General features: G+C 35.7%; 1 protein-coding gene and 1 long non-coding RNA gene across 8 annotated transcripts in view; one reads left to right on the top strand and one right to left on the bottom strand.

Moving 5' to 3' along the window:
- Positions 1 to 12,415, top strand: part of LOC136825307 (uncharacterized) — a 302,288-nt gene that overhangs the window by 137,150 nt on the left and 152,723 nt on the right. The window contains exon 2 of the long non-coding RNA XR_010849295.1: positions 8,969 to 9,036. This is a non-coding gene — a long non-coding RNA (uncharacterized lncRNA). The remainder of the gene's footprint in view (positions 1 to 8,968; positions 9,037 to 12,415) is intronic.
- Positions 1 to 12,415, bottom strand: part of LOC136825304 (DDB1- and CUL4-associated factor homolog 1-like) — a 150,019-nt gene that overhangs the window by 12,919 nt on the left and 124,685 nt on the right. For all 7 annotated transcript variants that reach the window (XM_067081433.1, XM_067081434.1, XM_067081435.1 and 4 more), the window contains 2 exons: positions 10,092 to 10,220; positions 7,241 to 7,436 (listed from right to left, as the gene is read on the bottom strand). In XM_067081433.1, coding sequence (XP_066937534.1) covers positions 7,241 to 7,436; positions 10,092 to 10,220 — 325 coding nt within the window. The remainder of the gene's footprint in view (positions 1 to 7,240; positions 7,437 to 10,091; positions 10,221 to 12,415) is intronic.

Below are 12,415 nucleotides of genomic sequence, written 5' to 3'. Positions count from 1 at the left end.
CACGAGACTCGTAAATCTTAAAGCTCATTTGAGATATATATATATATATATATATATATATATATATATATATATATATATATATATATATATATATATATATATATATATATATATATTATAAAATGAAATGATAGACCACTTAGCTAGTTTAGAATTAGCTGATCTAGTTATATCTAAAAGAATTACAGTTAACTTATAAGGGACTATGGGTGGCTTATATAGAGTAAAGAAGTGAAATAAATAGTAGTGCATAAAATCGTAATTGCAATAAACAGTAATAATATGTGATGCTGGCTTTAATAATAATAATAATAATAATAATAATAATAATAATAATAATAATAATAATAATAATAATAATATTATTATTATTATTATTATTATTATTATTATTATTATTATTATTATTATTATTATTATTATTATTATTGCAGCAACAGTTACTATGATTGCAAATTCATAACCTTCAGTGACATTACTGCATCAGAATTATGACTCTCTTCAATACCAGAATATATCTTAAAATGAAATGTCATATTCTTTCATGCATGTGAAAAATATGATCTTTCAACTATGCCCTTTTTCCAGTTTATGTGTATTTGCACGTGCATGCACTCTTGTTAATGAAAGTATAGTGTCGCAGTACCGTATCAGAATTCACAAGTAAAAAATCCTGTGAATTTTATGTATATAATAACAAGCTAGGAGCAGAACTTTAGGGGACAAACATTCCAAACTTTAACGACAAAGGATAAGCCAATTATGTCTAAGGATATTTTATTATATAGGGGGATTAGAAATTACGGTGGGACCCAAGCATGAATCGTACTGATTATATACAATTGAAAGGCAATTCCTTATTATGAAACAAAATGTTAAGGGATTTTCAGCTGGAAAGCTTAGTGGATGATGTGCATTTTCTTCATGCCAGTAACAAAAGTAGTTAAAGGAGACAGTGTTGAGAACGTTTGTAATTTCTTATGAGGGCTAAAAAACGATACTCAGCCTAGTGGATTTCAACAAGAAAAAATAAAAAAGGTAGCTTTTAGATTCCTGATTTTAAAAAAAGGCACTTGAAACGAATTCGTAATATATGACCATTAATATAAAACATCTTTTATTGGATTTCAGCGTGAAAGGGGGAATTTGTCAGAATATGTTACAGCAAGGTTGCACACGACAAAGCCAATACATTCTCATCTTAGGCAACAAATACATTTTTTGAACTGTCAGAATTACTGGAAACCAGATATTACACACACACACAAACCACACACACACACACACACACACACACACACACACAGTTAAAATTTAAATGACATACTTCTCATCATTAATGAATTGTTTAATCTCATGAGTCTTGGGTAATATCGCTAGAATATGACCTCTTCTCTGAGTCATTAGTCCTCATGAATGTATGTTACTTTGCATACAGACACGTTAAATCTTGATTACTTGGCTGGAGGACCAGGTTCTTCCTAAATCGTGACACATTCCCTTTAAACAGCTAACCATTAAAATGCATTTACACATCATTTTCTCTTTTTTTCTCTGATTTTGAGATATTTTACAAAAACAAATAAAACACCACATCTACTAAGTTATTGTGAAAAACAGAACATGAAAGCTAATTTTCAAGTTAAAAGAAATTACTTATTAAGATGCATTACTTGTACTATTTTTATGATGCAGAGTTGGAAGATGATACATTTTCCTTTACTTGTTATAATTTAGCATCAAACATGATGGTTATTTCTTTGCATAGTAAAAATCAGTACTATAAGCTCTTAAAGTCTGTATAAAATAGTGTGCCATACAAGGTGTCGATTATTTAGTACGTGTTGTAGCCTTAGGACAGATAATACTTTTAAAACTTTGACCCATCTTTTTGCAATTTAAAAACGTTGACCCATTATTTTGCTATTTTAAAAAACATACAAGAGAACAATTGAGGATGAAATTAACCATATCCAGGAATGTGGCCGCTGCACTTAAACTTAGGGAGTTTCATAAGAAAATTTAATAAACAGACCGATACATCCATACATAGTCAAAATGGGGTGAATTTCTCTCCTGTTGCTACAGTTATCCCCTCAATGCCTACTGTGGGATGCAAGTATTTAAAATGAAGTATTAAAGACCTCAGGAATGAACTAGCTTGAGGAGGATTTTGCCTCGAGATAAATAAGCTTTTATTCTGTCGAGGAGGCTCCGGATTCTTTAGAATCTTGAGAAAGATATTCATTGTTGGCTAAAATCGCTGAGGCTTAACCTGAACAATAACCGTTCATACAATTCTCCCATTCGTGAATGTAGAATTTTAACATTTTTCAACATAATGCATAACCTGATAATTAAATGAAAAACTTCGAGAGATAAATGACTCCGCCCCTATATAAACACTATTGTAATGTAATTAGTTTTCTAATAATAATAAATAAAAAAAGAAAGAAAAAGGCAAGATTAAAAACAGAAAAATATTTGAAAAGTTGTCTCTTTTCTCGACAGCCCTTTAGCCATAAGGGATTTTGAAGACTTTACGAAAAATGAGAGGAATGTCATTACTAGACAAGGCTCTGCGCATTCTGGCAGAGGATTTGTTTCAAAGACCACACTCATAATTTATCGGTTTGGAGAAGATATGCTATCGCTTCTTAAAATTTTTCAACCCACGAAAAACTTTTTACGAGGCCTCATTCTTAGAGGATAATCTTTTGATAAGAGAAATGTAAAATACTCGGCACTATCTAGAGCAGTGGTTCTTAACCTAGGGGGCGTCAGCAATTTCCAAGGGGGTCGCAAGCCCTAGGGAAAAAATAAAAATTCTTTAATTATATTCGTTATTCTCGTAACATGATTCCCTAAGAAGCAGTGTCAAGTATCTCACTAATTCATTCCCAAAAGAATAAAAACACCCCTTCTCTTTCTCTTTTTTTTTTTTTTTTATTTTCCTTTAAATCTGGGAGCGAACTTTACTCAAAGATGCAAGGGGGCCTTGGAGGGAAGGACCAACTCTTAGAGGGGCGTGGTAATAAAAAGGTTAAGAACCACTGAGCTAGAGGATTTGTGTTATTATTTTTAAGCCAACACTCCTGAAAAAAGGAGGTTAATATTGAAGTAAAGACACTGGGATGAATCATTTGAATGGAGATATTTTTATTACTTGGTACACACTGTGGCTTTCGTATTGTTTTGTGGATCATTACTTCAATAATCGTGATTATGTTAATTTTTTAATATATAATAGAAACACCACGTGCAATAAACCTTTCCTTTTGTCCTGTAAAACTCAAATTAGTAAACGTAAAAAGTAACAAACTCTCTCCGAGCTCAGTGAAGAACGAATCCAGAGGAAAGGAAAGGAGAGAATTGGGGAAATGTGGAAGAGAACCGTTCCTTAAAGTCATTTCCTCTTCGCTGCTTTTATTTTATGTTTGCCTTGAGGTCTTATGGAACAGTTTGCTTGGCAAATGCCCCAAATCGTGGCTTTCTCTGTTAAGTAAGAATGAGTTTATCTCTTGTTGGATATTTTTTTTAATGAAAACCTTCTGAAAAACAAAACAAAAAAATTATGTTTCCGAATGCTAGATATCTTGATAGAAAAGTATTGCCGTTATGTTCATGGAATGCCAACAAACAACAATAAAACAGTAAAATCTCATGTAGAAAATGTAGTTTGAGGCACTAAAATTTTAAAAATGTGTAAATTCCTCAGTATTTTACGACTAAAACATATTGAATGGGCTCGGGATAAAGTCTGTCACAGGCAGACACCTGAAAACTTTCAAAAAGAATCCCATCCACCCATGAATATTTGATGCTTTTTAAACAGCGGAGAGTAAAGTGAAAAGAAGCTTGTTTACCTTCGGTATTTAAGGTCCTACGCGGTAACAACACTGAGTACTCGTAAAAAACATAGAATTCATATGATGTAAGTACAAGATATATGTAAATCTTTGAGATGAAGCCTTGTATACCTTAACAGTTTTACAGGCACCGGCAGAAAGAAGAGAAACTGCGAAAGTTCCAGTTTTTCTCTTTTGAGAAATACTGAAAAGCGAAGATTCCAAGTCTTTACCATTACTGACACGATTTTACAATAACACAAATGAAAATGTAGATGACCTGACTGAGTGCAGTGACTAAAGAGGCATTGCACTGACGTCGGCTGTGATGAAAATGTTCATTATTCTTATTCTCAACAGGCTGGAGAAAGAAGGTGGAAATGCCTAAAGATAAACAAGGTTGTTTTATGAAAGATAGGAGTTGTATAGATCAAGTTTTTGTGTTAGGCATTGTGCAGCATGTACAAAATTTTAAAATCCCCTTTTGATGACCTTTGTTTATTATGAGAAGGCAATCTACGGTGTCCACATGGAATGTCTTACGTCACTGTGGTGTTCCCATTGACTATGAATAATAATTGAAACTATGCATGAAGGAAGAAGATGAAAATTTAATTTTGATGAAGTTGTGTCAAGTGACTTTTCTGTAAATAGCGGGGTGCCGACAGGCAATGTTATGTCGCCTTTGCCGTTTTCCTCTCCTATGGATTTTATAACGAGAAAAGTGATTGGAGAAACGGTGGAGAAGGTTTAGACTGGAGTAATGAAAGAAAATTAGCATATTTGTTTTAGTGAGCAAAGCTCCACAAGATTTACAAAGCTCGCTCGATAGAATGCATTATATATCTAAAGAGATGGAAAAGTTAAGTATACCTTAGTTTAACCAGACCACTGAGCTGATTAACAGCTCTCCTAGGGCTGGCCCGAAGGATTAGACTTATTTTACGTGACTAAGAACCAATTGGTTACCTAGCAACGGGACCTACAGCTTATTGTGGAATCCAAACCACATTATACCGAGAAATGAATTTCTGTCATCAGAAATAAATTCCTCTAAAATTCTTCATTGGCCGACCGGAGACTTGAACTCGGGCCTAGCAGAGTGCTATCCGAGAACTCTACCAATTCGTCCAACGAGGAACTAAAGAGATGGAACTTAAGATAAACCTAAGAAAAACAGAAATGACGAAGGGGCCCTGTGCACGAAGGGATGAAATAACAATAGAGGAGAAATATTTATTGATGCTGAGTCTTTTAGATATTTAGGAACAACGACATCCAGCAGATTCCCTCGAGGTGGAATTTAGCGAAAGACAAAAAATGGTACATCAGGCAAAGGAGTTGGAAATCCATGAGACTAAAACTGAGTGTGAAAGTTAGGTGTCATTTAGGTCCAGTGCGATCTGTAGTGCTACCCGGACATGGATCTTAGTGTGACAATGAAACTGTATCCAGAAGATTTTGTTTGAGAACAAAACTTTAAGGAGAATTTTATCAAGATGGCAGGATAGAGTGAGAAATACCATTACAAGGGAAATTACGGAAATTCCATATGTAAATGAGATAATGATAAATGGGAGATGGAGATGGCTTGGCCAAGTCCTTGGGACACCCCCGGGAGAAGATTCTGTGATAGTTTCAGCTGGACTCCTTTGTGCACCAGAAGAATAGGAAGACCCACTCGGGTGAGAACTAAGAGCCAAACAAAAGTAAGGAAAATCGTGTCTCAGCTAACCAAACCAGCAGATATATAAAACCTTTCCACACTGACGAATGTCTATTGTTAGTACCTTTGCCAACACCTGGTACTTTGTACACTTGTGGATTTGTAACATAAAAAAAAAAAAAATTAATAATAATAAACATGCGAGCTGACAACAGAAAAACGTGAACGAAGAACTTATATCAACACAGCTGTCAACTGTGAAATTATGATATGACCACACGTGCAACAACCCAAATAAGCAATTAACTTGCTAGGTAAGTTTCCACAGAGGGAAGCACCCTTTAGCAAAAAAGAAATGGAAAATTAACACGTCAGTAAAGACAGCACATCAATTAGGGGAACGGAGTAATGATAGATTTAAAATGATCAGGTATGAAAGGTGAGGCCAACAAGGTATTGATTAAGTGAAGAGAAAGCCATTTTCCTGATAGTCCATCAAGCAACTTTTGCGCTGCAATTAAGCCTGTCGTGCACACTTGTCTGTTAAACAGGGAAATGGTAAAACTAAAGGGACTGTATACATGAGTGTACCGACAACAGACAAAACTCACAAGGTACATCCAGAATTTGATTATCGGATTCTCGGTTTCGAAATGACAAGTAGATGGAGTAAACAAAATTCGTCTGTTGTGAGATAGACAAAGATGTTTCTCTATCAATTAATAAGCCTATACTAGCTTGGACCAACACTACAGGAAAACAAGGAAATTGTGTTTACAACACAATGAAGGTTTTAAGCGTTTAAAATGATTAACGTGCGGTTGTTCATTGCAGAAGTTAAGATTTCATTGCATGGTCCTTTCATTTTCATACATATGATGTTAAAATACATAATTTCAGACAGAATTCGGAACTCTGCAAATAAATGTCAGAGAACTTACTTCTTTCTTCTGCACCACCAATGTTATCAACCACGCTACAAAGCACCTGGATTTAGGTAACGGCAATGCACATAGAAGACAAGGAAAATTTCAAAAAATATTGCTTATCAACTTAGTGGCACCACTGCACCCTAAAGCATAACAAAGATAATTAATGACATTATTAACATCCCATGAATTCAACACCAGCAGCATTAGTAAAAAATTATATTCATACAACAGAAAAAATCTGCATTTACGTAAGGATGCACCTAGGATCCGGAACACGAATTGCACCCACGATCCAGATCACGAATAGGCAACCAGGATCTGGATCATGAATTGAACCCACGATCCGGATCCCAAATGGCAAACACGATCAGGATCACGATTCTGGATCGCGAATTGCACCCACGATCCAGACCCCGATTCTGGATCACGAATGGCACCCATGATCCAGATCACGATTCCGGATCACGAATGGCACCCACGATCCAGATCACGATTCCGGATCACGAATGGCACCCACGATCCAGATCCGATTCCGGATCACGAATGGCACCCACGATCCAGATCCCGATTCCGGATCACGAATGGCACCCACGATCCAGATCCCGATTCCAGATCACGAATGGCACCCACGATCCAGATCCCGATTCCGGATCACGAATTGCACCCGCGATCCAGATCACGATCCCGGATCACAAATTACTCCCATGATTTGGATAACGAATAGCACCCTGGATCGGGATCACAACTCCAAAGGTGAAACCATCTCGTGTCTGGACACCTTCTCTCCTTACCCAGATCCTTTATGAGGTGGAGCTCCTGATTGCGTCTCTCTTCCAGATCCTGCAGCGTCCTTTCGGTGTCCTGCTCGCTCTCCTTGAGCTCGGAGTCGAGCGACGAGAGGCGTCTCCGAAGGGCCTCCAGCTGGAGGGACACGTCGCCCTCCTGCTTTTTCGAGGAGGAGTGCTGCTGTCTTTCCAAGGTCGCCATCTGGGGTTGGGAGGGGGGAGGTCAGGTAGATGATTTACAGAGTGGGAGGTGACATGATAGAATTTAATAAACGAGAATTAAAAGTGATACATACATATATATATATATATATATATATATATATATATATATATATATATATATATATATATATAAACATACATAAACACACATAAACACACACACACATACACACACATATACTGTATATATATGTGTGTGCTGTATATATATATATATATATATATATATATATATATATATATATATATATATATATATATATATATATATATATATATATATATATATATACACAACAACACACGCACAAACACGCACACGGACATATATATAGACATGAAATCACAGGATGTCATGACGCAAAGTACCACAGAGAAAGAGAACCATTCTAACCATGCCAAAAGATGCGTATATGAAATCCCAGCTAAGCTGGTCAAATTGGAAAATCATTGGAGAAAACAATAGAAAAAAATCAAAAGACTTGCACAAGACAACAGTGCTATGATTTATACAGGTGCTAAAAAGCTGGCTTATTCTAATATGATGGAAAGATACATCATAGAATCTAGTTTTCGAAAAGAAGTTTTGGCAACACCATAAATATCAGCCTAGGAATGCATAATACTGGTCCGTATATTTCCAAAGAAAATTTTACAATATACAAATTGGAGAAATAAATCCAGTTATGTATATGTACGTATATTTAAAGATAAATCTGTCCAGAAAGCTTTCGGGAAACTGTTCGATTACCAATTTCAATCTGAAAATGGGAATCGAACAGTTTCCCGAAAGCTTTCTGGACAGATTTGTTTTTAAATATTTGTACATAACATAACTGTGGATTTGTTTCTCCATTTCAAGACTCGTGCCACTATGAGTATTTTACAATAAACAGATTTTGAGGATTGTAGTTGATCTGGTCCTAATGACATTTAAGAAATGACACAAGTGTGAGATGCAAGTCCCTTCTTTGTCCGTCCTGGGTTGTAATATTTATTCTTCGTGTGTTGTGTGTGTTCATTTGTACTATCACCCTAGCTTATATTATAAGATGTCAATTCTATCACTGTTTACCAGTCCTCCTTAACATGTAAGCAAATACAGCGAAACCCGTCAGGCTACACACTAAGCGGTATATATTTCGCCGTACCACACACACACTCTCTCTCTCTCTCTCTCTCTCTCTCTCTCTCTCTCTCTCTCTCTCTCTATATATATATATATATATATATATATATATATATATATATATATATATATATATATATATATATATATATATATATATATATATATATATATATATATATATATATATATATATATATATTATATATGTGTGTGTGTGTTTGTGTGTGTGTATGTGTGTGTGTTTGTGTGTGTGCTATGTAGCCCTTACCAGCAAAGTAAAAATATGATGTGAATAGGATCATTTTGCAATTTATTTCGTGTAAGTTATATTCTTATATCTTTCAGTTTTCTTACATATCTTTCCATTTCTCCTTCAGAATCAAGATGGACGACGAAACCCCCTCCTATAAAAAAAAAAAAAATGTCACAGTGGACTTCGAAGAAGGTAAGTTTGAATCAGAGGAATTTCTTTAAAAAACTTCTGTCGTCTATTGATCACAACCCTGCACTGTAGATCAGGTATATTTTAGTTTTGTGAAACATCTCTTCATCTTTTGGTAAATGTAGTTCTGTAAGTTATTTTATGCGCTTAGCCTGATTTATGATATGTACTGATCGTGCACTTTGCCTTCAAATTTATTCTGTGTTTGTTGATTATACGTAGTGTCGTGAATTTATATTGTCTCTCAACTGTCTCTTCTTTTATACATTATCTAACGTTCGGTCAATTTCAGTCTAGACTGTTACGTGTTAACAGACGAACAGACAAAAATTTTCAGTGGAGTATGAGACTCCTCCTCCTCCCACGTCCAGCCTCAGACAGTATTTCATATTTTGATGAGTAGAGATATCTGAGTGCCGGGATGGCAACTGTTTCCTTTGGCAATAATTGGAGAGGAGGTTATTTTTAAATCAAGCAGTGTTTTTACATTATCTGACGAAGCTGTCTTTTTCCTGAAGTGGAAATGTTCTTGTTAATAGTTATGATCAGCTTTGGCCAGCGTGATTTTAAATAGCATTCATTGTTTTCATTTTTAAAAAATATAATTTCATCCACGAATTTTTTCCAGTCATCACTGACTAGTCTGCCCGTCACCTCCGGCGCTTTCGCTGACGTCACCGTAAATGCAAATATCCTTTAATAATGGTTATGAATATTTTAATTCAGACCGAGTTTTTGACAACAGAATCTATTAACTTGTTGGAAGGGTGCATCTGTAAGACCGTCTGGCTTGTCTGATTGTTGGTGTATGAGAGTGACATTAAGTCAGGTTAAAAATATAAGCTAATCTGAAGCATATAACGTCCGTTTCATATGACCTTCGTCCTTATAACGCGAAAATCCTTTACTTGAGTTACTAAATGTTGAGTAAATTCTTAGTCATAAGCTATAGCATAAAGTTTGAAAGCACTGAATGCTGGAGACGGTTACATTATTATAAGGATCACGAAAGAAAAATTGGATAAGAGAAAATGGGAAAGACATATCCACCAATTCACCTTAATGGCTGTCGAGTTCTTCCGTTGCTTGAGTAGGACGGCCTTCCGCAGGGCCAGCTGCTGGGCCTCGTGCTGCGCTCTGTCATACTCGTTCACGACCTCTCCAGCTGTGATTGCCCAAGCCCCAGCCTGCAAAGGAATCAGTGAATGAATGATTTGTTCCACCGAGTGTGAATGCTCTTCTTCACTGACCTGCGGCTCCAGAGACTTCGGTCCCGAACACTATCTACCTGATCATTTCCTGTTGCGTTTTAGACAATATTGGACAAACCATTCTTTATGCGTGAATAGAGTGGAGTTTCCCTACACTGACTGAGAAGATTGATGTGGGGTAACCATGATGGAGAGTATAGTTCAAGGCAGGCTACTGTGTCCTTTCTTTTAAATACATTTATTTAGTAGAGATCCATCATAGTTATTATTCAGGAGCAAAAGAATTTTTTTATTTTCAAATTATGAGCAATAGTCCTAATACTCTGACTTAGAATACAGAAATGGTTCCATATTTCAGAATGAATGTGTCCACAACATAAAACAGAGGAATAGTTTAACATGTCGTTACACCAGCTATTTACAGTAAATATGTGTACATAATACATAGACAAAGGAAACGGTAGGTAACTGAAATGGCTCCCATGGCATTGGAAATTCTTAAACATAGATAAATAAAAACAAAGTAATGGTTAAGTAACGAAAATATATATATATATATATATATATATATATATATATATATATATATATATATATATATATATATATATATTTATTTATATATATATCTATATATACATACATGTATATATGTATATATATATATATATATATATATATATATATATATATATATATATATATATATATATACTATATGTATTTATATAAACTTATAACACCCATCGCCTTAAACTGGATTGCAAAGCCACCAAGCGTTTTTATTCACTTAGTTAATAAATCCTTAAGCGAGAGAAGACACCAATTACACCTAATGGAAAAATGTCTCGCAACGTAAAATCTGCAGCCTCGAAATCCCACAATTTTGTTGCAAAAGAATGAGTTCCAAGGCTCCAAAAATACAGCGCACCATTTAGTTTGTTGCTCTCGCGTAATCTCCGTGTGGTATATATATATATAACCATTTATCAAGGCCCACAAATTTAGCGGAAATGCAGTACATTTGTTAGAGGCATGCTTTTAATGCTCTTTCGCCCCCACGCTGCTCTTTTGGAAGCATTCGAATTGAAATATATTCCAGCGAACATTTTTCAAATACCGAAAACGAATCTACTGCCATTCAGATGTCCATGGAATGGGGGGCAGCTGGGATGTGATGTACATTGGTGCTCTGTTTCTATCGGAAGAACAAATATATTGATGACTGATACAATGCGTAACTGTTTGTTCATTTATCCCATATGGGAGTTGGGCTAGCAACCCCACCTCGAAAAATGAATGATCATAAACTTGGAATAGGGCGGACACGCGCGCACCGCTTGAAGGTATGTCTGACTACAGTAACCATTCGAGGTCCTGTTTTCCCATGATGAAAAGACGTCCGTTTGTCTGTCAGACAATGAGAAAAGGTCCTGGGGTAGACGTTCATCAAACCAAGAGCTGTACTAGAATGATGCCATGGCTATCAAGGAAAGGCACTTAAGGTGGCCGGAGGAAGCCCACTGATCTTCCTTGTTGGTTTGGCAAAACTCAGAGGTCTTTATCAGGCCTCCATTTCCCTTCAGCACCTTTCCACACTTAAGGACCGCTTTTGAACAAGGGCCCGTGCTGGCATAAGGCCCTCTTCATCTAAACCAGCTACCAACGCCTCTTGAACAGTCTTCATACTCCTGATGCCCTGACTGGAATACCACAAAAAGAGAGGTGCCATTGGCAACAGGACACAACGAGGCCCGAGAGTCAAAGGGTTGTGTCGGTTCTGTTTGGTAACTAAATTCACATTTGGAATATAACTTTTGCACATGAGCATGCCTGTTAGTAACTCCTTGAAAAAGGGGGGGGGGAGACCTCTTATATAAATGCTTGTGTAGAAAGGATTTTTTGTACAACTGCAGATTTGGAGTTGAAAAATGAAGGATATTTAAAACTGTTTGGACCAAGGATTTCTTTCCAAACGAGCTCTGCTTGTGATGAAATGCTTTAAAAAGTACATACCTTGGCTAAAATAATGCGAAGAAAATTGTATTTAGAGAAATGAACTGGACTTTTATGTGTGGTGCGAAATTTTTAATATATATATATATATATATATATATTTATTATATATATATATATATATATATATATATATATATATATATATATATATA

This window comes from Macrobrachium rosenbergii, chromosome 37 (assembly GCF_040412425.1).
Source record: "Macrobrachium rosenbergii isolate ZJJX-2024 chromosome 37, ASM4041242v1, whole genome shotgun sequence".
NCBI classification, from domain to species: domain Eukaryota; kingdom Metazoa; phylum Arthropoda; class Malacostraca; order Decapoda; family Palaemonidae; genus Macrobrachium; species Macrobrachium rosenbergii.
The sequence above is the reverse complement of the archived record's forward strand: the minus strand, read 5'-3'. Positions and strand labels throughout refer to the sequence as shown.